The sequence below is a fragment of the Balearica regulorum genome, chromosome 1, assembly GCF_011004875.1.
Source record: "Balearica regulorum gibbericeps isolate bBalReg1 chromosome 1, bBalReg1.pri, whole genome shotgun sequence".
Taxonomy (NCBI): Eukaryota; Metazoa; Chordata; class Aves; order Gruiformes; family Gruidae; genus Balearica; species Balearica regulorum.
Window position 1 is genome coordinate 147788900 of NC_046184.1, and position 27499 is coordinate 147816398.

At 42.4% G+C, this 27499-nt stretch overlaps 1 protein-coding gene and 1 long non-coding RNA gene across 5 annotated transcripts in view; one reads left to right on the forward strand and one right to left on the reverse strand.

The window, feature by feature from the left end:
- The first annotated feature begins 17 nt into the window (after positions 1–17).
- Positions 18–19322, forward strand: LOC142598892 (uncharacterized). Of its 4 annotated transcripts, none has more exons than XR_012832756.1 (5): positions 18–564; positions 12386–12576; positions 14561–14703; positions 15799–16821; positions 18202–19322. It is a non-coding gene; the product is annotated as an uncharacterized LOC142598892 (long non-coding RNA). The 4 variants fall into 4 exon arrangements; XR_012832758.1 differs by having other exon boundaries at positions 16688–16821; XR_012832755.1 differs by having other exon boundaries at positions 14561–16821.
- Positions 6238–27499, reverse strand: part of RFX8 (regulatory factor X8) — a 49338-nt gene continuing 28076 nt past the window's right edge. The window contains exons 4-14 of the mRNA XM_075738286.1: positions 24253–24315; positions 22700–22763; positions 21548–21682; positions 21391–21468; positions 20748–20861; positions 18809–18959; positions 17316–17374; positions 12897–13053; positions 11221–11276; positions 9966–10080; positions 6238–8441 (exon numbers count right to left, since the gene is read on the reverse strand). Of these exons, the coding sequence (XP_075594401.1) occupies positions 8341–8441; positions 9966–10080; positions 11221–11276; positions 12897–13053; positions 17316–17374; positions 18809–18959; positions 20748–20861; positions 21391–21468; positions 21548–21682; positions 22700–22763; positions 24253–24315 (1093 nt within the window). The 3' untranslated portion in view covers positions 6238–8340. The remainder of the gene's footprint in view (positions 8442–9965; positions 10081–11220; positions 11277–12896; positions 13054–17315; positions 17375–18808; positions 18960–20747; positions 20862–21390; positions 21469–21547; positions 21683–22699; positions 22764–24252; positions 24316–27499) is intronic.

Genomic DNA, 27499 nt, shown 5'->3' on the forward strand with positions numbered 1-27499 from the left:
CCCGGTAGTCCGAAATATTCGCAGCAGCCCCCGTTCGCCCGGGCGTCACGGGTTCATTTCGTGCCCGCAACCCTGTGCGGCTAGGGTAACCGTAGTGCTGGCTCTGCCCACGCCTGCTGGTGACACCCGTGGGACAGCCACCCGCGGCGTGGGCTCGCAGAGGGTGCAGCTGGGGCGGAACTCGGCCCCTCTCGGTTCGCTGGCCACGCAGGGCAGAGCTCGGGACGTGGGGCTCGCTGCGGGTTTCCCCCGCGTTTGCCTGTCAGACTTGTGAGGCTGCTGGACCGTGTCGGTCAGGTGTGCAGCCGGGCAGGTATTGCGTGAAATAATTCTCTACGTGCACTTCATGTGCAAAACCAGGCAGGTGAAACCGTCTAGGCAGAGGCGGTGCAATCTCTCTCTCCGTTTATTAGACCATAGAATCCACGAGGGAGCGTGCCCACGTGAACGCTCCTGTTGCAGGGAAAGCTTCATTTGGACACCGGGGTCAAGCAACAGCAAGACCCCAAGTCCTAGGGAGGCAGACATCATTAGTTCCGGTGCCCGTGGGATTCGTTTTGACACGTAAGTACGTGGAGCTGCTGTTAAATGATATGTTTCCCAGGCAAGTTTTTAATTAGGCAAATATATGAATGTTTTATATCAATGGCCCTACTTAGTAAAGGCGCGTTTGGATCCTGCTCCTTTTCTGTTCTTGGCAGTAGACCCCTTCAGTATGACAATGCAACTTAAAATTCTCTGAAATATAGGCTTGTAAACTTTCATCACATTCATGCAAATTATTTAAAGAGGTTCAATGGGACATGGGGAGGAATTAGTCTCACAGGAGACTCAGCCTTTCACAAGGTTCCCAGATAAATCTAATGGACCTTACCTTTCCATATCAGCGAAGCACAGATCACAAGGTCGGGCTGCTGTTACAATTTCTGCTTAATTGGTCCATACGCTGCACATCTAATCTAGAACATAAATTTTTATAAATAAAAGTGGAGTGGGAGATACTGAGTATTTTTAGTTTATATTTTCTCCTAGACCCCCTGTTATGTTTTTTTATCTTCACCATAAAAACCTGAAGAAATGATGAAAATGGGTATAATGGGCCTTAAGGTCCAAATGAATTTTTCAGACTGTGAAGATACTTCCCCAGAATATGTAATTTTGCCACCGGACTCTTAATCTTATCAGCAAAATCAAATTCAGGACTAGCTTTTCCTTTAGCACATGGCCCTGTCTACATCTGCTGCAATACCACCCTTTTGAGTCTTGATTCCCACTTCAGTGCTTGAGCTGAGACAGAAGAATGTAGATGAGTAGAAAATAAATGTAGATTTCCAAAACCAAAAATGAGCAAAAGCTTGATAAGCTCCTGACAAGTGTTTTTCTCTAGTTCAAGAAATATCCCTTCTTAAAATAATGAAACAGTTGTCCCTTCTTGAAATAACGACCAGGCCCAGTCAACTCCCTGGAGACAAGCTCTTAAAAAATATTTTAAACCCCAAATTCCCTGGGAATTTTCTCATGCAATCTGATGCATGCAAGACAAAAATTTCACACTCTGTATTTACTATTTCATACAAATTTATACCAGGGTTTCTCTTTATAGAGTCTTTTCTTGTACTTTGCTTATAACACAAGTTCAAACAACCTAGTTTCTGACATAAATCAATAACATTATATACGATCTATTTTATTTCAGTTACTAGAATTATATGTGAGATCTTGACTCTGGTATTCTGCAGAAATGAGAAACAAAGCAGGAATTTTTCAAGACATCAGAATTAGTGCTGAATTCTATATGCAATAAATACCAATTTTAAATTACGCACTGTAGACACAAAGCAGCATTGACACAGTCTCATCTATTCTGTAGCTTCCAGATAAATTTACCGCAATGATTTCAGGTAGGCCTTCAGCTCTACTGACAGGAGAAAATACAAGAAATAGATAGAAACAGACCACAAATATTTCACATTTTTCTTCTGAAGATTTATTCAACTAAAGTTGAACAACCAAATCATGTGACAACTTAAAATAACTGTGTTGCTAACATTTAGTACTTCCAGAAAAACAATCTTACATTTAAGAGAATGAAAATAGTATTTCTTAAAGTGGTACCAAAAGTAGGAATGGTTTAGCATAAAGAATTTTCACACCAGGCTGGTTTTCTCTGAAGATTTGCTGTTCATCAGAGGCAAAAATGAAGCGTGTCTGTCAATCTATTTGAGTAAGAAGTGCTTCCCTTCGGACTGGAAGATCTAACTTAGTAAAAGTTTTAGCAATTTTCTTTCAAAATGAGCTGGATGAGCTGAAAATTAGAAAAGAAACACAGCAATGTTTTGACTGTAGGGACTGCAAATCATTTGTTTCTCCCTTCATTGAATAAAAAAAGTTTTCTCTGTTCTTTTCTGCTGAACCCGAGGTATTTTGCTGATGCCCAACCTTATTTTACATCAATTAACCCAACAGAGGAGATATGCATTGGGTTTCCTCATAGGGTGGCAAAGGTCTGATAGGAGGCAACATCCACTTTTTAATGCATCATTCACACTTTATATGTCTGCTATAAGCTCTTCTATTCTTTTTCAAAACATAGTCTCAGGCTGTCTCTCCCCCTGATGGAGACTGCTTTTACATGCTGAAATCCTGGCTTTCTTAAAATCAGCAGAAGTTTTGCCACAGATTTTAAGCAGGGTCAAGATTTTACTCTCGTTTTTTTGATCATTTTAGTTAATGATTTCACTTGATCTCTATCCTGGATTATACAGACCACTCAGATGAACACTTATCGTTCCTTTAAGTGAAGTGGTTAACTATGCCCTTATTTTTTCTCCCTTTTTAACAAATCAAAGTGTTTGATTTGCTCTCTGCCAACAGAGCTACGAACAGCGTAACCTCAGTCTCTCCACGCCCTGATTTGCAGTGTATTGTATGTTACCAAGGTGTGGAATTGGATTAAAAGCTACAGCACGGTGCTCTGCAGATAAACCCACTGCAGGTGTGCAGTTTAATAGGATCTTAATTTGGTAACAAGTGAACAAAGAGAGGAAGCCTAGAATGGGATTTTCTAGATGAAAAAATGCTATTTGTGCTGAGAGAAAGCAACTGCAAGCTCTGTGATAAGGAATAAAGATTGGGCCAATGCTCTCCGAGCTGCGCTTTTATAGATTACGGCTCACTCATAGCATCTTCGTTACTGCCACCATTTTCAACAATTCTTAGTTCATACTACGTGTGTTTGGCTATATAGCATTTCATCTCCCACACTCCTCGTTATGGCAGTGTGTTTAAATCTTGTGTCGTCTCACTCCCCACCCTCTACATTTTTTCATATAAAAGGAGTGTTTTCCTTGGGAGATGTCACCAACTTGGAATGTATTCCATCTTCAAGATTATTAACAATTATTTTCATGCTTCAAATATAAAAAAAAATAATCAGAAATGTGCTGTGCTGTTCAAAATAAATGGAAAAACATGGTTTCTCTGCTGAAGGAGTGTGATTTATATTCAGCATGAACTAGGAATGGAGGACCAAAAACAGATGGGGAAGGAAAAGGAAGAATGAAGGTGACAACTGAAAGATCATGAAGGGATCTGCTAAGCCACAGACACAAATTGATGCTGCTGCTATCAGGGCAAGATCAGGAGATTCTTGTCTGATTTCTGTTACCAGTCCTCCTTCTCATTTTTCCAGGGTTTCACAGCAAAACTGAGTTTTTAGCACTAATTTCAATGAGATGAGGGTGGAGGTGCGATGAACAGATTTTTTTTCCCAAGCATAACAGGCTGCAGAGAAGGCACAGAAATGCCTTGTGGGACAAGATGAAAAAGATACGAAGGTTGGTGGTGTTGGCAGAGGACGGATTGGAGGATGGGAACTGACGAAAGACACTGGGTCGCAGGGAGCTGCAGAGGCTGAGTGAGGTAAAGGTGTTAAAGGAAAAATTATGAAATGTACCCGTGATGCACAGAGCGATACGTCAGGCAGCAGAAATGCGGTCCAGGAAACAGCAGCGGTGCTGGTGGGTGCCGCTGAGGCTGCTGAGGGTTCAGATACCCCGCAGAACGGGTTGTGGCTGAAGGGGGATTAGGCAGGAGCAGGGACAGATGGTTGCTTGGGAGCACGATGTTGATTTTTGGTGATCAAAAGTCACAGAACACAAATCCTCATGCAGTGAGAATCTATCTATTCAGGGGGTCCACGGAGATGGCAATACAAAGAAAGCGGGGGGTGATGGAGATACTTTTGGCAGCCGTGTTTTTCAGCAACCTTTGGAATTAGTATTGACACCCAGAGAAGGAGCCTGCAACGGTTGAGGTGGGAGCTACCACCCATTTGAAGGACACAAGTAGGCAGAAGTGCTCATTCACTCTGTCACAGCTCCTTAAATGCTTCTGAGCTAAAGGTTCAAGTTTTTCAGCTCTCTCACAAACACTTGAACCACAGCGTGGGCAGGCTCTTACTAAACTCTCTTTTTCATATCACCATTATCAGCATCTTGCACGTGGAGTGTTAGAGTCCATCAGCTGTCAGAGTCTTTCATCTCTAAGCTCTTTGTCTACACTCTCCCAGTCCCACTCTTTCTCCTTCCCTCATCCATACCTTCTCTCAAACCATCCTACTCCCCATTCCATGTTTTATACCCATCCTTTTACTCTGATACCCCTCGTCCCTCACTCTAATCAGCCTTGCTCTATTGAGATCGTGTACAAAAGATGCAAAACTGTGACACATAATTAGAGGCGCATCACATATACAGACAAAACCTGGGTCAAACCCTTGTCTGCTGACACCCGTGTAAGAGCATTGGTCCTAGTGGGCCGTACAAAAGCGCATACGTACAGCACAGTGGAAGAGCGTAGGAAACGGGGCAGGTACTGAGTAAGCTTTCTACTGGTTTATCTCCTGATTTCTGACCATCAGTGGTTTAGAGATTCCTTGCTCATAGCCTGCACCCAGCTCAGTTTTTTTGAGGTTAAGGTGGTATGGCAGGATGGGTCATTATATTACATTTGAAAAATAACAACAGCTGTCAAACATGTATATCACGTATAAACCATTCTTGATTTGTCCCCTTTGTGCCTTCTTTCTCACCTCTGTTGAGCTAGTTTTAGCATATCTTATATTTAAAAACAGGGGTTCTCCAAGGGTCTGTATAACTAATAAAGATGCTTTTTAAAATGGTCCTGGTCCTAATTCATGGAAACTGAATACATCTTGGGAGGTGCTGGATCAACAGTAAAATAACTATAGCAGGATGACTCTCAAAATGTAATTTTCTTTGTGAGTTTTGGTGCCATTAACATTTGCCCAGCACTGTTGTCTGGAAAACACAATGTTCTCTAAGGTTTAAGACAAGTGCTATTATTGCATGGAAGACAAATCTGAAAACAGCTGAACGTCTAATTCATCACTTGTGTTAAGCACAGAGGCTTGATCCATGTTCCCATATGCCCTTATATTTAGCCTCGCATTCTAGGAAGACTTAGAGTCTTGTTTTCTACCTGCATGTCATCATGCTAGTAAGTTAGAAGCAGTGGACTGACTGCAAGGAAGTCTGAAGAAGAAAGGTCTCAAGGGTTTCATACTTCTGCCCGTTTTGATAAAACTAACAGGTAGGTGGAGGAAATAGAGCCTCTTGGTGCTTCCAACAGGGAGAAAAGACTACGCCATGCGCTCTTTCTGCAGTCTGTTTGGTCAGCAAGTCCACGAGCTGCCCCCAGCCCACCAGAACAGCGCTGCTCTTGCTTAGACAATGCTTGGGGAATCTAAAGGAGCACCGAATGTCTGCTGGAAATGTAAGGAAAGAAGCAGAGAACTGCAGTGATGGGGAGGTGGGCGGTGTGGAGATTACGATCCCTTGATAGGATCGTGGGGTGCGTGGGGGCTGTGGAAGATGTTTTATGGCTTGAGGTTTAGGTGATACTGGACACAGCTCCATGCAAACCTAGCTTTTACTACTACTACTTTATACACATAAAACCCACCAACCAACCCGTCCCAATCTTTTCCAATTTACCCAACTTACAACTTTTTTTTTTTTTTAATTTTCTTTAAAGTTAATGTTTATTTCACCTTGCTGCCTGTGGCTGTGTCCACCGAACAACTCAGAACTCTGGAAAAATGTTGCTTAATCCGAAGTTATTCTGGCTCTGCATCAAAGTTATGAGAGCAGTCTGTGGAGCATTGGCTTGAGGTTGCTCCTCTGCAAAATAGCCCCAGAGATGGCTGGGCTCATAAACCCACAGAACAGGGGACTCATTTTGCTTTGTGACCCAGAAACTTTCATCTCCCTCCTCCTCTATATAGCAGAGGAAAACGTGAGCTACAAAATCCATGAGTAGCAAATTAAACAAATGCCAGGATCCTAGGTTTAAAGAAAAACAAAAATATTTTTAACAACATCCTCTTCATTTTCTTCATGATATGTTCTTTTTTGAAGGGCTTTGTTATACTAACAAACTAGACAAAGTAGCAGACTAGCAGTCTTCAAAGAGTACTTACAAAATTATGTGCTTCCAAATATCATAACAAAAGAGGCACCAACTGCAGATTTTAAACATAAGCAATAGCCTTTACCCCTTAATTTAGCTAGAGAGGAAAGTGTACTTGTATTTATTCACTTTCCTGTTCAAGTTCTTTCCCCACATTTACTGCTACTGCAAGGCTTATCAACAACCACATATCATCCCCGTTCTTCCCTTGGACAGATAAATCATTCCACCTCTTCCCAAGCTAACCCTCCTGCAGACGTCTGCATGTCTTCTATCTACGACATTAAATGGCCTACCTTGCAGCTTGGGGCACAACTGAGCCAAGAGAGACTCACTGACACCGTTGGCTTTTGAGTTGTACCTTACAGTAAAGAGTAGGTCTTTTCACATGCCATAAATCTGCATAGGGATTCATCAAGCAATTCATAACATCTGCATCCCACACACGTGTTTATATGGACATGAATGAGAAGATACCACAATTTTTATGAACAATCAAGGTTTGCAGAGCTTTAAAAATGAAAACTACTTTCTCTTTTGATGTTATATGTGTCTGAGAAGCTGCTGCTTCTGTTGTTTGTCCTTTTGCACATCTTTATATCAAATAAGTGGAAATACTTGTTTACCTATGAGACAAGGAAAAGGACTTTTATACTTGGAGTTCAAACTATGCAGACCTGACACTAGCAGTCCATGAGTGTTTCTAACAGTCTTACAGGTGTTTTCAATATATTCAGTGAGAGTAAGCATGAAAGTAAAGCTTCTATTCCAGTTGTCCCTTGGGATAATACAGAGGGACATAGTTTTGAAGAGACAGTAGGTTGAAGCAGGTTGCTTTCAAAAGAGGAACGCACAGGTCACTGTCCAGCCAGTGTGGCTCAGCAGTGCATCCCTGAATGCCTCAGAAGGGACCCAGTCACACGAGGCTCTGTGATGGAGATATGTAGAGGCACATTTGCTGGAGAGGAGGTGGAGCTGAAAGGGCTGCAGAGGTCCCATTAGCCCCAAGTGCTGTAGCACCCTTGCTCCTTGACGCCTTACAGGGGGGCAACTTCACGGTTCCTCTGATGACACTTAGGCATCACCCATGTGGAGGCTGGGCTGGAAAAGGGTAAAAAGTCAATCCTAAATTCAGAGGCGTGGGTATGCCGGAATATTATGTGTGCCAAATGTGCCAAGCTCCAAGGCAAGAGCCCCAGACAGAAGGAAGTTTGGGTTTGGTTACTGGTATGTGGTTTATTTTGGAGGGAGGCACGCTGCGTTAACAAGACACTCACACATTTGCCTAAGCAATTGCATTTCCTCAGTGTGGATACTACATATTTCAACTTGCAGGCTGCCCACCATTCCTGCAAGAAATGCTGAGATTTAAGAAATTTCTGAAAAGCAATGACCCCGAGTACCGAACTTTTACACCAGATGGCTTGTTAACATAACGGCTTCAGCCTTGTCCACTAAAACTCAAAATCCTCTCGGAATAGAAACATGGGAAAGAAGGCACATTGTTAGGGCTTATAGCCCAACATCTTAAAGAATGAAGAGTATTAAGAAAGAAGATAATAATGATCAAATTAATTGGATCATCACAGAGAAAGATTAAAAGAAATTTTTTAACTCTCTCATGTGACAATAAATTCAATCTTAGTGCTACTGAAGTATAGTAGGAAGACTGTCATAAGTGGGATGAAAATATCATTTGTAATGAGTTTAAGGAAGGCTCAGCAGAGGAAGGGATGCTCTCCATCAGTGGTGCCCCCCAACCACAGACAACTGCAGAGCAGAGAGACAATTCATTAAACTCTTCTGGTGGTGGAAAGAGGGAAGAGGATTTCATCATCATGGGGAATTTCAGTACACATTATGCTTCCAGTGCTGATCTTGGAATTCACTCCTGATTTCCTCATTGCCCACAATATTGCATGTAACATTGGAGATTTTTGTGCAGAACTCTGGAGAGAGAGAAAGGAATGATTATTTTATTACTGTAATGCAGCAGCTGATGGACAGTATGATGCACATACTGTGCTATGTTCCCTGCAGACACAGAGCAGAACTGTGATCCCACTCCAGAGAGTTTGCAGTCTAAATATAAGGCAAAAGGTAGCAGCTAGATGCAGAAAAGGGGTGCACACATACATGCACAAACACAGACATTAGCTGGGGAAGCATGCTGAAGAATACAGAAGGCAACAACCTTCACGTACCCCTTTGTTACGTCTTTGTAGGAAACACATGAAAGTACAGTTTTGAAGGGGAATTTCAAAGAAGATAATGAGGTTTTCTTTGGCTATTTGTGTGAAGCCCCATCCAACAGAAGAGGAAAAAATACGAAGGCGCTCCTCTGAAAATCTAAAAAGTGGTTTGGGATCAGATGCTGCTCACAGGAGATGATGGATTTCTGCAGAATGAATAATAGACAGAGCCTCTGAAAGGCTTTACAAATGAAGAGAAAGGCAGGTAGGGTTGTTGCAATATAGAAATGGAAGACACTGAACTGATTCAAGACATGGTTGTACCGCTTCAAGCCACTTTGAGTGAATGTCACTGCACAGTTCCTTCACTTCTCCTGCCTTGCACTGCTGTGGGACAGATTTGATGCCTGACAGCCCAGAGCCCTAAAACAGAGAGAAAACTAACCCAGCTAAGGGAGTGACTAGTTTTCAGTCAGTTTAACACCTTAAGCAGGCTTGCTTCTGGCTAGACAAGCACTTATGTCAGCGTCAGGCATAAGGAAAAGAAAGGAGCATGTAGCTGTTGTCAGAAGAACTAACTGCCTTTTTGGCAAGTAGCTATCACAGTGGCTCTGCTCTGGCTGTATTGCATGGGAAGAAGCCGAAGGACTGGGAGCTATCACTTGAGAGATCTGGAAATTTTATGGTTTGGGATATCAGTGGTCCCAGCTCTTCATCACACCCTTCTGCTGGTGTGTGCAGCTCTTGTGGGGAGGGAGAGCAGAGGCTCACACCTCAGGCTGCTGTTCCCCGTATTTCCACAGACAAATGATGGCTTCTGCCGAAAGAGGGAGTCCTGCCCTTGCCACCATCTCCAGCTGAATGCTCCTACTTTCCTCCCTTCTGCTCATCCTAGAGTTTGGATCAGAAAACAAATCTGATTGAAAACTAATTGTTTCATTTCCCTGACCTGTCTAGCCACATCACCAGGTGAATAGTGCTGCTCGATGCAAGGAAGGGCGCAGGAAGAAGTGATGCCCCTATTGACCGTAGCATGAATTTATGTCAGTTAAAATCATAGGATCACAGAATCGTAGCATCATTTTGGTTGGAAAAGACTGTTAAGATCATCCGGTCCAACCATTAACCTAGCACTGCCAAGTCCAACCACTAAACCATGTCCCTAAGCACCACATCTACGCATCTTTTAAATAACTCCAGGGATGAAAAATGATGTGGTGCCTCTGCCATCTCAGGACACAGAGGAGTGTATCAGATGAGAGTCACAAAAATCCTACTTACCAAAACTGTCTGCATAGTTGAGGGTCATAGCCTTGCTTACTGCGCTCAGTAGGAAGTTCCATCTCAGCTGGAAATCTGATGCCAGTTTTCTAAACTCCTCTTTACTCCTGCTTGGCTGCAGATAGAGAAAAAAAAATTCTTTATGACAAAGTTGATTAAAAGAATTCATTATTGTGTGTAGAGTATTTCCCCATACAAACTGCATATGAACATGGAACAAGCAGGTTTTTTTAGAATACTAAAATAACATGAGTTCAAAGGGATCTTTGGACATCATCTAATCCAACCTCTTGCTCAAAGGCCAGCTTAGTTCAGGCCTTGTCCAGTCAAGTTCTGAATACCTCCAGGATGGAGATTCCATAGTGTTTCTGGGTAACCTCTTCCCATGCTTAACTACTCTCATGGTAATTTTTTTTCTTTTAATCTACTGGAAATTTTCTTTGCTGCAACTTGTGTCTATTGTCTTATGCCCTACAACTGTGAACCCCCAGAAAAAGTCCCGCTCCATCTTCTCTACACCATCCCGTGAGGTAACTGAGGCTTCTATGAGGTGAAGGCACGACAGAACTGCAAAGTACTTTTCTTAATTTAAAAAAAAAGGGGGGGGAGGGGAAATAATCAAGCTAAAGAAGTACAGTTTACCCTGCTTCTTCAGAAAGGAAAAAATAAAACAACTTTACCACCACCCAGACCCAAGTTAGTTGGCCTGGCAACCAGCCGAATGCAGTGGTACCAGCAAACTACTGCTAATTCTGAATCAGTGATGGAAGAGGGCTGGCAGAGTTGGTAAAGGTGCATACACGAGCATAATCATACTTGAATCTTTCACAAGAGCTAGAGAGACTGTACTGGAAATTATCACCCTCCTACCACCTGTTAAAACTCATTTCTTGAATGAACAATTTCAGGAATCATGAAGTGTTCTCTTCATTTTTACTAACATTTTTCTTCTGAATTTTGGTTTATTAGGGACTGTTATAATATGCGTCTATGAAATGAGGGCAGATACTGAAACTGCCTGAGTGGATATATGCACAGAAATATGCTTGTAGTCGTTTGCACAGATGGAATTTTTGTATGCCAATTAATTCCCCCTTTTTCTGCAGCATGCATAACTTGTATTTATGCAAATCTGCAGTCTGGTCAGGTTGCTAATGTACAATGTAGCTCTTGCAGACTAGTGACAGTCAGCATGTAGCAGGATAAATGATGTGATCACTCTTTCTTTTCTGAAATTATTAAATTAATTTTATACCTGAATGACAAAAGCCTGAAGATTTGAAAACACGCAGTTCAGGAGAACCCGAATATCTGTGGAAGGTGCCAGAAAAGACATTAAGTCGTTCAGACCTATGAAATATAGAAGGGAGATCATTACTTGAAGTGATTGGCTTGCTTTTTGGTTTGCTTATGCAATTTTTAGGGTTTTTTTTCTTTTATTTTTAGCTTAAAATGTATTAAGAAGACATCTGTTTATAGAATTTTGATTAATATGATTATACTATTCCTTCAGTGAGGAATGGCACCCTACTTTGAAATCAGTCAGAATTCATGTTTATGTCCGTTTCCACCATATCTGCACTGACCTAGTCATCATGGCAAAGGTGGCAAGAATAAACACTTCCAATGGGAAAGCTGAAATTTGGTTATGCGCAATACCAACTTACTTATCTGAGATTTTATGTGGTTGAGAAAAAAAAATCTTGGTTTATTTGTTGAAGGGGAGAAAACAGTTTTGAAACAATAACTGCAAATGCAGAATATTCTGTAGACCCACAGAAATATATGTAATATTGCCACATATGAGCGCAGCTGTTCACCCAAAAAATTGTAACCTACTACCCAGTGCCAAAAGGGACATCACTATGGCACCTCTCTGAATTTATATCCTTCTAACTGAGACGTTTTCCTTCCAGAAGGCATGTGGATAGGGTCTGTGAAGCCTTGCTCATTATAAATAACAATTTGGAAAAGCAGTGAAAGCAGAGACTAGAATAAGAGAATACACCTTGGAAAGAATAAGATCATCATTAATATTACGAGCAAATGTAACAAAAGCGTTCTGTGCAGTGTTTTTTATTTTAAGTCGTACATAAATACTATTTAAATCATTCTCCTGATGGTTCTGTGAAGAAGGCAAATTATTGACTGCCTTCTTCCGTGAAAGCAGTCACGGAAAGGCTGTGGCGCATCCCTTGTCAGCGAGCGAGCCGGTGGCAGGCCAGGAACAAAGACCTGAGGTTTCCCCCCGCCAGTTCCGTGCACAGCCTTGTCCAACTTGCCCATCTCTTGCTAATAATTTAAATGGCAGCCCATTAATCTAAAAATTAACTTGCCATGATGTTCCCATCCCTTTTCATTAAGCTAGCAAATGCATTATGTCATGGCTGCATACAAACTGTGTATTTTATTGTTTACAGCAGCACACCGATTCCGCAGGCCGCAGTACAGCAAAAGGACACAAAAGCTGAAAGGCCAATAGTCCTCGTCCAGTTCAGCACACGATATTTAAAAAAAACTGGCCACAAGAAATGTTTTTGCGTGCTTGGTTAGTAACTGAGGAAAATGCAAAAGGCAATTCTTGGAAATGTCTTTTTTGTCAAAGAAAAAGGTAAAAAATTAATATCCTTGTTTGTCAGCCGCCTTCTAGAAGATACATCATTTAGTAACACAAACCCCACTCCTGCTGCCATATAAAGCTTTAAGAAAGTCAGAATGGAAAGCCTTTCATTCTTAACCTTTAAAGTTAAAAGGATAACATTATATGCTTCATTCTCAATTTTATTGGCTCTTTTCCAGTACTTTGGGTTACGGCAAGACTGTAATTCCCATTAGGGCAGATGCCATGAATAAACAAGAGAAATACTGGAGCTTTAACAATGGCAAGCAAGGGCTTAAGTGGATAGACAAAATATAGCAAAAAAGTGTTACATTTGAGTTCTATGTCGTTCTGCAGCTCCTCCGGATTCCTAAACTTCATTTGAAAGAGGTTTCCAGGCACATCCAGAAATCCCTGATTCATGACAGCATGCAAGTCTGATCGCAGAACAGTGACTTTGCTGTTGCTGTTCAAGACTGTTCTCATTGTCTGTAATAAGAAAACAGTTAATGCCTTTCATTTTCTCAAGCCCTTACCTCAGTCAAAAAGCTTCCCTTATTCAATACCAGACTTTATATAACCAGTCCCCAAACTGGGGGGGGGGGGGGATCAAAGGGGATTAATCTTAAATTGTCTTCAAGAGTTTTTTGTTCTGGGAGATATTCTTTTCAATGACACTCTGTGTTGTTGTCTGTAATGGAGCAGACAAGGCTAACATGCTTGAAGCATCTGGGCAATTGGTTTTGCCTCCGGTTATCTTCGTTACACCAAATAACGGTATTTTGTCTAAAACATGGAATGGTGTATCAGGGCCAACTTTCCCTCGATGTTACCTGTCCTTAGTACGTGTTTCAATTAAATTCAAAGGCAAGTTTTCTCAAGCTGCCCCAACCTTTGAGAAAGTAAAAATAACAGTAGAAATATGGTATTAGTTAAAATAATGTTAGTTGGGATTATATCCCATTTGTCTGCTTATGAGTCATTTGTGAATGAATCTGGCTTCATATTTGTCCAAAAAAGTATTACTCACATAGATATTGCAAACAATTTTCAGCCTAACATTTGATCCTCATCTTTTTTTTTTTTTTTAATTAATTGCTACTATCACACAGTATTGCTTCAGATTCTTGAGGAAATGATGAAAACAGTGAAGGAAATTAAACATGAATCCATTAAAATTTTTTAATCCATACATTTAATCTCTCACTTTTATATTGAAATCAGTAAGATCCTAAAGCCTTTGTTGAATTTTGGGCTTATATATGAATAATCCATGTCCAGTCAGACCTTCCAGAGGAAAAATATTTTTTTGTAAAATTCAGAAAACTTCAAGATTCATAAAAGTTTTAACAAATCCCACTCACTGGGTGTTTACCATGACCCCCCAAGCAGCAGTGAAAGCAGCTGACCATTCGTTTGCAAACGTAATTCCCGATCTAGCCATTTTTCTTTTTCAGCATTCTGCGTGCTTTACTGAAATACCAAAAGCACTGATTCTCACTCGGTAATCCCCTTCAGCTATAATTAAAGACAGTGTGGGTTTTTTTCTTTTTTCTTATTTTACTTGGAGTTTCCAGTGTCAGAAGAAGAGCTGTTGCTTGCAACAAGAACACACGACCCAGAGGCGGGGAACTACCAGGGGCAGCATCTTCAGTCCGCTGCTAGCGCCCGACTCCACGCCCCAGTGTTTTAGACCCATCCCTTTAGCCATTGCACTTCACTACACTAAATACAATTCTCTAAATGACTGAGCGCCAGCTCTGACAACACTTAAATACAGCTTACCAGAGGCAGGAATCAGCCCCAGGAAATGACAAGCATCATATTCACATTCCTTTCTTGCAGGGAATTTGCACCTTTTTATGCTCTAATTACTTCTGCATGTCCAGGTAGTAGCAGCTGTCAGCCTGCTTTATCTACACATGATGGGAAAGTTACTTTTTTTTTTTTTGTCTGAATGCTGACCCTGGCAAAATTGTTCCTATTTTCTCACCAGGTGGCTAAATTATTGCAAAGTACTCTACAAGGGATGGTGTGGTTACACCATTCAGAGGCTGCAGCTGCACAGCTCCTCCATGGTACTTCTCATTAGGAGCACTCTCACCTGCTTTGACCATCAGTCTCTAGCTGAAATTCCAGGTGCGCTTTAGACAGAGAAAACAGAGAAGGATGATTAGAAATATCACATAAGAAGATGAAATATGTGAGATATGATATTTATGATAGAAATATCTATGTGAGAAGATGAGATAAACTTCAGCTTTGGATAGAAATAACTGAGGAAGGCTATGATGGAGGTTTGCAGAGAGAATTGCATGAAGAAGGGAAGAAATTTTCAAATAATAAAAGTATTCTTCCACACAATAAAAAATCAAACCCTAGAACTCACTACCCCAAGATGTTGTGGATGCCAAAATCAAGCTATTAATTACCAAGATGTGCATATAAACTTCATCTCAGATTGCTAGAAGCCAGGAGAGTACAATGGAGGAATGAGGTATCACTTGCTCTACTCACACCCACCTCACATCAGCATCTGATGAGGGCCACCAGGGGAAATGGGATACAAGCACAAGCCTAGGATCGGGTCTGACAGACTAAAACACTCGGCAGTCCTTTCTGAGGGATGTCCACCTCCCCAGGAAGCATCTGCATGTTTCTCACAAGCTGAAAATTTTAAATACCTGTGGTATTCAGCTAACCATTTTCTGATGTGTGTTGGACAGGGGGGATGCATTTGCAGGAGAATGTTTAGCCAGGATTTGTTCCTACTCTGTTCTGCTGGAGCCCAGCATCCATGGCTTTGGCAAGATCTCAGACAGAAGTTGTAACAGGGGCTGAAAGACTATGGGGATGCTCATTTACAAGACTTATATAATTTCACCTACTGAAACTATTGTTTTTAAATTGCAGTGGGACTAATCATCAGGTACACTGGAATTCCTTTGCCCTTCCCTTGTATTTTAAAGAGGCTCTAGAGAAGGTGCAAACATCATTTACGTGTGAGAACAGTGCCAAGAGCTCGTTAGCATGAACAAGAACCAGGCTCAGAACGTGCTCAGCTGTAGATCTGACCCAGATTCTCAGGTCTGTGAGGTTTGCTTTGTGCTGGTTAAACGATGCAAAGGGGACGCAGAGCAGCCAGAGGCTGCCGAGGGAGAATTCCCCCCAACTAGGCTGAAATTCTCTTACCCTAAATCTTGAGGGTGTAAATTCGATGTTGACTCTATGCAGGTTTTCCACACATTAGGGTAGGCAGGGAAGAAGCAAAAAGCTGCAACCAGCCCCTTGATGTCATGGCTCAGGCACAAGAAGAATGATGGGAAGTCTGAGTATGCAAATCAAATGCAAATGACTGGGAATAGCTGGCACCTGCAGTCTTGCTGGATCACATCCTTCGATGCATAAAAAGTGCTGTTTAGAAGCACATGAAGCTGAGCTTTTCAAGTATTTAGTATCTCCAAGGGCTGCTGCAGTAAATGGGAACTGCGAGTGCTCAGCACCTCACAGAAGTCAACTTTTTGCCTGTGTTAGCACACCTATGCATCTTTGTGCGTTATTATGATTTTTAAATTTTTTTTAAAGTAAGGTGTGTCTTTTGTGTGTTGCTGGCAATGAATTTTCCCATAAAGAGAAGCTACATTTATTAAGGAAGAATGTGACACCACCGTGCAGTTCACGAAGCCACAGTTCCCTTCCTTCCTCCCCTTTGTTGTGGGGACACAGTGTAGTGATTTAAGCCAGGCAGCATGGTGGGAGAACCTTGTACTTGCTGTTTGAAGAAGAGGAGACAATATACCACCTGTTTTCTTCTGCTTGCTTGCTTCCCCCTTTGTGACCTATTTGTTCTGTCATGGCCTGGACCACCTCAAAAGCCAAGGTTTTGGAAGTATCCAAGGGCACCAACGGAAGGAAGGCTGCAAGGAGGGTACAGTCATAATAATGCAGCACTGAATAAGTACAGGCTAGTGAAAGAATTTACTTTGCAGTGTTTCAAAGTGTTAAAAATGCAGCGCCTGGATGCATCTCCTTTGCCACTGTAGCTGAGAAGAATGAGACTGTAGAGCAAAAAGCAGGCAGAGATATTAATTGTTAGAGAGATTTTTGTCTCTTTCTTCCCAAGGAGAAAAGCCAGTCTGAGTGATGAGCTTGAGAAGGAAAGCTCAGAGGATGCTTCCCTGCAGCACTCCTTCCAACACTGTCTGGTCAGAGAATGGAGAAGATTTTGCCAGCTGATCCCTGGGATCCATGAAAAAGGTGGGGGTCTTGTGCCCTTATAGACCTCACACCCTGCTCCCTGACCACGCAGCTTCTCTGCAGCTGGCGTATTAGTAATTTCCTTTGTGCAGGCTGCTGCATTCGTCAGAGAGCACTAGTGGTCAGAATGCTACGTAAAACAAATTTTAGAGTAACTCCAGCACGTGCTGTCTGACTGGGTTTTGCATGGCTGGGCAAAGATACTGAAAGCTGTCATCTGATGCTTCCTCCTACTGCTCTCCATGCGGGACTATTGACCATGTCTCAGAGGCTTTCACAGAAGCCAGAGGGAGGAAAAGGCCCCCTCAGCATACTTACGGTGTGGGAAGAGATGGGTAGGAAGGTGAGCATGATTTAGACCAAGATCAGTATACAGCTAAGAACACCTGTGCTGCTGCTGCTGTTGGCCTACAACGGAGCGTCTCATGAATAGTCCAAACTGCTTGAGTGAATGAGATGCCCAGCTTTTTTGTTTCACGGATTCTGGAACATACCTTGGCCATGTTAGAAAGGTCTGTCTTTCTCCTGAGTCTTTTTTTAAACACTGTAAGTTCTGTTGAAGAAGAAGAGGCAGACATTTCACATCATTAAAATTTTACAGTCTAAAAGATGTTAATGATGTCAGACCTTTTAAGTTAGAAAGTAGATCCCTAGGGGAGCAACAGGCTAACGGAGGGCACAGCGGGGACACTGAGCCACCATTTTAGGCTGGGCTGGGGACCCTCGCAGCTTAACACTTGCAAGCAGAAGCTGCCCAGGTCACCACTCTTCCTTCACTGCAAATCTGCTAACCCCTGACGCACAGGAAAAATACTTCCAATATTTTTTTAGATAAAATACTTCTTAATCAAGACTAATACTCTTTTACATGTATGATTTAAGGTGAATGAAGGCAATGTTAATTCTAAACCTCCTGTATTTTGTTCAGAGGGTTTACATTTCCACCTTTATGCATCTATAATTCTGCAGCACTGTTAATAGGAGTTGGTTTCTTTGGTTCTATTTTCCCCTGTTTATAACGTGTTGTAATTATGACAAACATGGTCCAAGAATATCCTTTGTAAGAATAAAATATAAAATAAATGATTCTTAGTTACAGGAAAATTGAGTATAAAGAAGACTTAGAAACTTTTGTAGACAGACAATTGTTTTCAAGTGAAAATTTCTGTTTCTCTGAAGTTTGTACAAACCAGAAAGACCAGTATGTATACACAAAGGGTCGTAGATGATTCATTACATATATTTCCATGCACACATATTAAAAACACATTATTAAGTTTGCTCTGTCAAGCATTCAAATGTAAGACATGCCAGGATTAAGACTGTGCGTGGAGTCTTCCTTGAGCATATGAATGCTAATACAATCTTTTGTCTATACAGGAGCCCTGCTTTGCCACTGAGTTGGTCTTCATTCAATGAGTAACCGAGGAACATTATGTTTTATTCAGGCTGTTCAGCATCATATATAAATATATGTATGTCTGTACATATTTACAAACACACACATATACAACCACCTTTGTACAGATTTTTTTCAAATCCTTCTCTAATGACAGAGTCATAGTTTCCCTGTGGGACTATGGCTTTTTTCCCTTTATATTGAACTGCGCTATAGCCATTAATTAATTTATCTGCATAAAACCACTTGCAAGGTGAAGACACAGAACAATGCCTAAATTGCAGAGAGCAGACTGCATATTATTCAGTCATCTACGCAGCCAAAGCGATTATGGCAAGAGACAGATCTTTAAAATGATTCCAGTACACTTTAATTTACCATGAATTGGGAATAATTTTCACTTAAATTTGTTCTCACCCATTATCTGAGACTATTTATTTTTAACTGTATCCCAACTAACTCTAGTCCTCACTACTATCAAAGTTACATCAGCTAAAATGTTTTTAAAATAATTTCTGTGAGAGTCTTGTAACACAATCTGCAGTGTAAGCAAAGATTATTTTGTGAAAATCTATTACTCAAACGTACCTTTAGATTTGGATGTTTGGAGCGGTAATGGGAAGTCTTTCAAAGCATTAAGCAGCCAAATCTCAACATTTTTGCAGAACAATCTGATTAACTTCATGTGTTGCACAGGCACCTCCTCCAGGAAATCATGAAGTAGGATGTTCTCTATTTCCTAGAATACAAATTCATGGACCTGTACATGTGTATTTGGGTTGCATGTCAAGGTTTTGGTAGTGGGGGAGCTACAGGGGTGGCTTCTGTGAGAAGGTGCCAGAAGCTTCCCCCATGTCCCACAGAGCCAATGCCAGCTGGCTCCAAGATGGACCCGCCGCTGGCCAAGGCCGAGCCCATCAGCGATGGTGGTAGCGCCTCTGTGATAACAGAGTTAAGAAAGAAAAAAAACCCCACCAGCAGCAATTGCAGCCAGAGTGAGGAGTCAGAATATGTGAGAGGAACAACCCTGCAGACACCCAGGTCAGTGCAGAAGGAGGGGCAGGAGGTGCTCCAGGTGCCGGAGCAGAGATCCCCCTGCAGCCTGTGGTGAAGATCATGGTGAGGCAGGCTGACCCCTGCAGGACCTCCATGGAGGATGGTGGAACAGATATCCACCTGCCCGTGGAGGACCCCATGCCAGAGCAGGTGGAGGCACCCGAAGGAGGCTGTGACCCCGTGGGAAGCCTGCGCTGGAGCAATCTCCTGGCAGGACCTGTGGATCCATGGAGAGAGGAGCCCATGCAGAGCAGGTTTGCTGACAGGACTTGTGACCCTGTGGGGGAACCACGCTGGAGCAGTCTGTTCCTGAAGGTCTGCACCCGTGGAAGGGACCCACGCTGGAGCAGTTCGTGAAGGACTCTAGCCCGTGGGAAGGACTCACGTTGGAGAAGTTGGTGGAGGACTGTCTCCTGTGAGAGGGACCCCATGCTGGAGCAGGGGCAGAGTGTGAGGAGTCCTCCCTCTGAGGAGGAAGGAGCGGCAGAGACAACATGTGATGAACTGACCACAACCCCCATTCCCTGTGCCCCTGTGCTGCAGGCGGGAGGAGGGAGAGAAATCGGGAGTGAAGTTGAGCCTGGGAAGAAGGGAGGGGTGGGGAGAGGTGTTTTAAGACTTGGGTTTATTTCTCATTGCTCTACTCTGATTTGTTTGATAATAAATTAGATTAATTTTTCTAAATTGAGTCTGTTTTGCCCGTGATGGTAATTGGTGATCTCTCCCTGTCCTTATCTCGACCCACGAACCTTTTGTTATATTTTCTCCCCTGCGTCCAGCTGAGGAGGGGAGTGACAGAGCGGTTTGGGGGGGCACCTTGGCCTCCAGCCAGGGTCAACCCACCACAACTTGATTGGTGTACTACAGATATTTACAGCAGCATGAAACAATATTGTATTGATAATTTAAATGTAAAGAAGCCTGGTTTTTAATTTCAATTAAGCAATAGCTAAGCTACATTTTTTTAGCAGAAGGAGAAGGATCCTAACAATAAATGTAGTTTCCTGAATTAATTACTAGACATTACTTAATGACCTGCTGTAAATAAGCAGCAAATTATTTTGATCAGAATACTGCATATTTCTATGTGGAATGTCACAGAGAAATGCAGTAGTGTTCTCAAAGGAAAAATAACTCTTGTAATTTGGAAAACAGTTATCAGTCAAAATTTCAGTCATATAACCTCATGCCAGAACCACAGACCACATTTATAACAGCTTACTCCATTGATACTAGGGACTTTCAAAGGAATATGTAGCAGCAAGATGGAAGTTATCTCAAATTCCACTGGCTCCTTTCAAAATCCATACTGTGCTGTCTCAGAAGAAGCCAAAGAACAGACTTGAGGTACTAATGAAAATTGCATTGTGCAGCACCCAAGAAACAGCTGGCCCTTCTCCTCAGGTAGAACTACCAAAAGGACACAAACACATAATAACATAATTACAGCAAACAAGTGTGCCTATCGTACCTTGAATAGCTGCCTATCGTAGCTTTGCAACAGCTGGCATACGTCTGGCAAGGACATCAGTGCTATTCTTTCAGGCTGCAGAGACCTCCAGAATGAGATGATACAGTCTTCCACCTGTCGCACAAAGTCCTTTTATGAATTTTCACTGATTTTACACTTGTGAAATGTGAAGCGTAATTCAGTACAACACCACACATAAGCATAGAAGCAAAAGAATGACTGTGGAGCTGGGTTCTTTGTCTGGCCCCATCCTGGCCGGGCTCCAGAGTAAGTGGAAGCATCCTGGGGCAACAAGCTGAACCTCCCAAGGCACATCATAAAAAAAGAGGAGAGAAACAAAGAATTGTGCCATGGATATGCAGATATAATGAAAGATATGTGTTCATGGCCTTGTGTTTCGTTCTGTGCTCAGACCTGTTGATGTGCCAGGAGTGCTGGGGATATGCCTGCAAACTCAGAGTCTCAGAGGAGAATTCTTGTGTTAATTAAGAATTCCGGAATGATTTGATTGAATGGTCCTTTTGTCTCTAAATGATCATCTACCTTAGATCAAACCATCGAGTAAATAAGCTACACAGAAACAATTTTATCCCTAGAGGAGTTTGCTGTCGTCAGAATGAGCATTATTAAAGCAAAGGCATACCTTGTCAAGCTCGGTCTTTCTCACCATATGTAAAATATCTTGACAATAGCTGCAGTACTCATTGGCAAGCAGTACAACCTGTGACCAAAAAGAGGGTACAGAAAGATCTCACAGCCAAAGAGCTGACTCGCTTTGATGACTGAACACTTGAACATACCATTTCGTAGGGGTATTTCTTCCCTAGTTCTTGCTCCCAAAGATAGAATCTGCTGAACTCGGGCCAAGGGTACTGAAATCTCTCTTGTTCAGTCTTCAGATAAATGACAGATGGAGAACAGTGCAAATTCTTGCTCTCAGTGCACCATAATTTATTTTGAACAATAATAAAAAAAAAAAAAAAAAGATCACAATTATCTTGTCGGTTCTATTAAAGGTATTAAGTACTTTCTTGAAATTGTATAACATGATTTTTTAATAAGATGTATTTCTTCAGAGGAATGCTTGTCCTTTTTTTTTTTTTTTTTTTTTTAGAAAGTAGAGGTGGATAAAAGAAACAAGCATGGCTGAATAAATACTTAAATCCTAAACAGTACATGAATTTCTTTTCAAAACCAGTGAATATTTAATGCTATACATATCTTCCACATATATTTTCAATAGCACTCATGTCACAGTCGTAAATTTCTAAATAAGGCTGCAGATAGTTGGCTGTGCTGTCGGAGTGGCAGCACATTTCTCATCAGCTGTCATTACATCCACTTCAGAGCACTCACGACCGCACCCGAGCGCTCCGTAAAAATCAGACAGACATCCAGTCTCTCCCTTTTTCCCCCCACCTCACTTTGGTCCACACAAGTTTGTTGCTCATGCTCTGCTGGCTGACTCCCAACGGCCCCATGACAGCACGCTCGGGGGAGAACCGCCGCAGGTTAGCCTCACATCTGCCCTTTTCCGTGCACGGGGGTTGCGCTCTTGGTTCTTAATCATTTCCTACTATTTAAACACTTACCGTGCTGATAAACCCCGAGCACATTGGAAATGCTCAGCAGCATGAGGGTCTGTTACCGTGGGCCTCAGGCAGGGAAGGTTGTGCCCCACTTACTCCCCTAATATTCACAAGCTGGGCTGTCAGCCACAATTTCCACTCTCAGCACAGATAAAGTTATTTGAGCCAATGTTAAGACAACAAAAATATTTAGCTACCAGGTGAAATAGGAGTGGAGGAAGTAAGCATTTAGTGGGATTACACAGACAAATTTTATCTCAAAGAATATGATGGGTTAACTTTATTTCATCAAAGCCTATTATATAGCAGTTCTAATTAAACACACAGACATTTTCTTATAAGTCTAATGCATCTGAAACTCACTGTTCTTTTTTTTTGGCTATTGCTCCTGTAACCAGCTGCATCTCCAGAACTGCAGGCGTTTCCACTGTGGTAAAATATGCAACAGAAAAAAAGAAAAACACCATCTTTAAAAAGCCCACCAATTTATTCTGTATTTGGTAAGAAAACGAGCTCAAACTGGATGGAGAGCACTAGGCTGGAGCATTGTGTGTGGGAAAGAACCCCATTCTCTTTCCTGTCATTCAGCAGCCCCATGATTTTCTAACAAGTCTGAAGATCGATTTCTTAATTTTAAGATACAACTGAACCATTCATTATAAAGACGGCAAGATATTAGCCATTTAACAGTGCAATGTCTTCCAGCTTCTTGCAAAATCATGGGCTTGTATTTGTAGTTGCAGCTTGTTTGGAATGATAATAATTATAAACATGCAAATAATGAAAGCGCAATCATCCTTGTGTTTTGATTTCACAGTAATTCCATTTTCTGCACCCTGTATCAGTTTAGATGGCTTTTTTTTTTTTTCCCACTTGTCCCCCATTTACTTTGCAAGCCCGCTGTCACGTTCCACACGGTCAGAATTCACCTGGACCTGCAAAGGCTTGACAGCCGGCTTTTGGCTGAAAAGCCAGGGATGCAGGCACAATAGGCTGCTTGCTTGCTTTACCTCTCTCCCTGCCTGCTTTGCTGAGGCTAATCCTACAGGAGGGAGAGGCAATGTTGCTAGGAAAAGGGGCATGCTGTGAGAGTTGGATTCCTCCAGTCAAGCCCCCATCTGCTGCTGACACCTGCTCGCTGTCTGTGAAGGCATTTCAAACTCCAGGGTCCTTTTGGACTCGGCTATTTTGAAGGGTGACAGGCAGGGCTTTGTAGAAAATGTGCTTCCACTGGTGACTGCCAACACTCAGGCTATCTAATTGGATCTTGGCTGCTGGGTTTCACTGCTGTGATGTATTATAAACCAGGGTACCACTACACCTCCTGAAGGAGCAGAAGAGAAAACAGAAGAGTTTATCTGCTTGGAAACTCAAGCTGCTGAAAATGCCTCCTCACACTTCTCACAGGACTGACCCTGTGCGACTTGAAAAATTACCTTTCCCTCTGCCACTACTCTCTGCCATGAGGGCAGCGCTCCAGCAAAACAACCAAACTGGCTGCCCAAGGCAGGGCATGACTTTCCTATTGAGTATGTTTGGTAGAACGTGACTGTGTAAATAGAGATGTTTCATAACACTTCTTTCAAAGGGGTCCTTCCTGCAGATTTCTAAAGCCTGTGAAACAAAATTAATGAATATTTTCCAGCTCCTGCTCTCCCCGAGAAGGCAGCCAGCTGTATCTTCTGCTGCTGCTGCTATGGCAACACGTATCAGCATCGTGTTCCTCCAGTGGGCTGGCTCCCGTGGCAGGCTGGCTCCCCGCTCCCCCCACATGGGGACGGTGAGGTGTGAGAAGGGGTGCTGCGTGGGTCCTCCTGCGCCCCAGCAGCCATCTGGGAGCCTGGTGACAATTAAGTGCAAATACCTATGGAAACATCTGTGTGCTCCCGTTGTTAGCAAAGGGTGTTCAGACTCACCCGGTGCCCGCAGAGGTGCTCAGCTGCCAGGCAGAGCTGCTCGCTTCCCCTGGAGAGCGGTGCCTAGGTAAAGACAGGACACACAAAACAAGAGGTGGGTGGGAGAAGGGGAAATGGGTGACAGCAAAATCACAAGGAGTTTCACCGTATCTCTTGCAGAGCTTGGATGATGGTGTGAGGTGGGAACTAGAGCTAAAATGGGAAATACAATGGTGGGGATGATGAAAAGACTAACAGAGGCGGGAAGGACAAAGGAAAAATGAAAAGAGAGAGGGTGGTGAATGTGCGTGCTGTAGACTGTCAGATTACACTGAGATTAGAAAAGCTGATTTGCTAGAATCATATCAGACTTTTTTTATTAAAAAATTGTGGTTTTGTTTCACTAGAAAGTCAGAAGCCCAAACCTTCCCTATTACTAGAATCATAAAGTAACTTGTGAAGCCAAAATTTGTTGGCATTTTTTAATACTGCCATACTCCAAGCCTCCTTGATCTGCCAGAGCAAGTACCATTTTGAGGAGAGCTTGTCCCAGAGGACACCCTATTGTAACGCAAATCAGTAAATACCATATTCCCTTAAATCTCCCTAATCTGCTTGGAGACCTCATTGGGTACAGTTGTGTTTACTTACACTGCTTTCATAATATCATCATCAGAGCTGTGGTACGTGTATCTTCAAAAAATCCAAAATTTCTACTAAACAAACCAACTTACAGGTGCCATATAAGAGCATCCTCATGACACCTCATGTGAACACGTTCCAACCCAGCCAATCAACACATCTGAGGCCATGGTGACCATCAAAAGGCAAATGCCTTCTTTGTAGTCAAAGGCAAACCGTTATAATCATACTGCCATTTCTATGACACCAATAAGCAAAGCCGCCAACCTCCCAGACCCTTTACAGCCCCAGTTCCTCACTACCAGCACTGTGTCGATTGCTGACTACCTCAATATGGTCAAGAAATATTCTTTACATTAATTAGAGACAGTGGATCATAGTTTTGAAACCACCCCTGTCTCTTCACCAACCCGCAGGTTGGGTGGATGCCTCGGCCTCTCAACTGGGCTCTCAACTCCGCCTTCCCCTCAGGCAGATACAACAGAAAAAGCATCTGTATGTTGGACTCTATTCAGGCACAGGAGGGAGCAATAGTTATTGCAGGTAGGAAAGTCTTCAAGTTTTCATTACTCTTTTTCTAAATTTCAATTTTCTAATTAAAAAAAAATAATCTAGAATTATTTGCCATTGCTGGTTTTCTCAACTTCATTGGATCATGAAAAAATTAATTCTGATTTCAAAAAGTACTGAACTCTGCTGAGAGGGCAGTAAAAATGAGGTCTTTCCTTGATGTGTTCCTATTTATTTGCAAAGAATATACAAAACTCAATACAGATGGAAACAAATTCACTTATTTGGCTGAAGCTGCTGCTTATTTTGTATGTGGCCTAATTTATTCTTTTTTAAAAATTGTGCTATTCATGCATCTCTGGCTGTGTTTTGTGCTTTTTTTACTGCTTCCTCTCCTTTGTTTCCCTGCTGTCCTTTAGCAGACACAAGAAGTAATTATGACCGCCCAGGTGTTGCGGGTGTGCACGTTGGCTCGGGACAGGGACACGTGGCTGCATTTAGAGTAGAAGGTGTTCTAATTTCAGCTGTCTGGCTTCACACATCAGCTTGGTGACTTCTTATAACTGTCTCCCCTGAAGGAAGCATCAGACAAGATAAATTTGTAGTTAAGAGACTTTTCTACTGCAACCACAAAGATGATCTTTGTCTGAACACGATCTTTATATTTTGAATTTTTTTTTTCAAATCTGAAGAGTTATTCCAAGAGCCTATATCAAGATCACTAGACGTCTGGTTATGTCCACCTCCTTTTCCTTGGTTTGACCAAAAGAAATACAGCTTTTTAGGAGAAGGTGTCCGGGCAGGCACCTCTGGCAGCTTGCAGAGAAGGAGAGCCTGCAGCCAGTGCAGCGGCTCCCCTGTGATTAAGCATAGGCTACAGCCTGTCCCCCAGCCCGGCAGGGAACACGTCTTGTTTCCCTGAGGGGGGCCAAGGACACAAGATATGGCGGCATATGTGGTGCTTCTAGCTCCCAGTAGTGGCTAAAGGCCTTGTTCCTGCACCTGGCCTGGACTCAGTCAACATCGCTTCTTTAGTTCCTCCTACTTTTTGTAATTTTTCAGCACGCTTCTATGCTGGGAGGAAAAAGAGCAACAATTCCAATTGTTCTGTTCTCTCTCTTGTCTCTTCTACAACCAGAGCTAGCAGCTCTCCTACTATGCCCAGCGAGACTGCTGCAGGGAAACACCTCTCTTTCCCTGAAGAAGACAGACCAGCAGAGACTCAGGCAGAGACCTGCAACGTTCCTAGAACAGTGGCCAAGACCTTTTCTCATTATGGATGTCAAATCTTACGCTTGTTCTGGTTATACTCGCATGGGTAGCGAGGGATATCACTTCAGTGAGGGTCTTGTGGGAAATGAGCTTTGAGTTGCCTATGAATAATTTCTTTGGTCTCACAACGACCGATTGCCACTTGATCATCTGCAGAACCTGATCCTCTGCCCTGTCCCATTCTTTACCATTGTCAACTCTGTGGACTTCTGCAACACTACTCTGCTGTAAAACCCGTGGAGGAAGGCAACAGACCTATGGGTATAATTTTTCCATTCTCTCACAGAGCATGCATTCAATTAGCAACCATCATGTAAAATATCACAGGCACTGAAACAGCTTTCGTCATCACCAGAATATCTGGATGCTTAATGGGCTGACTTGTACCTCTCTAACATTCATGCTATAGAAAAATGCTATACCTCCATCTTAAAGAATTGAAACCAAAGCACAGAACTTCTCCGTATACATGTTAAAGTCATGTACAAGTCTGTAAAACAGTGAGGATACGAGCCTGGTCTCCAAAGTCCAAGGCATAGGCTGCACCTATTTTTCTTCTGTGCATTTAAGAGGAGTGTAACACTGCTAAGGGGTGGCAGCATTTCCCTTCCTTTTTTCTGGGGAGAAACGCAAGCCTGTGGTTTGTTTATCATCTCAACCATGAGCTTAACCATAAGAACTCTTCCTCGCCTGCCTACAACTGGAATGTGCTCATGTCTACAGTTTAATCTGTCAAAGCATCTTACATTCATCAATTATTTTCAGACTTTTATTTTTTGCAATTTATACTCATCTTATACACTTGCTTATTGTTGTGTCCTCACAAGAGTTGATTTTTAAATCT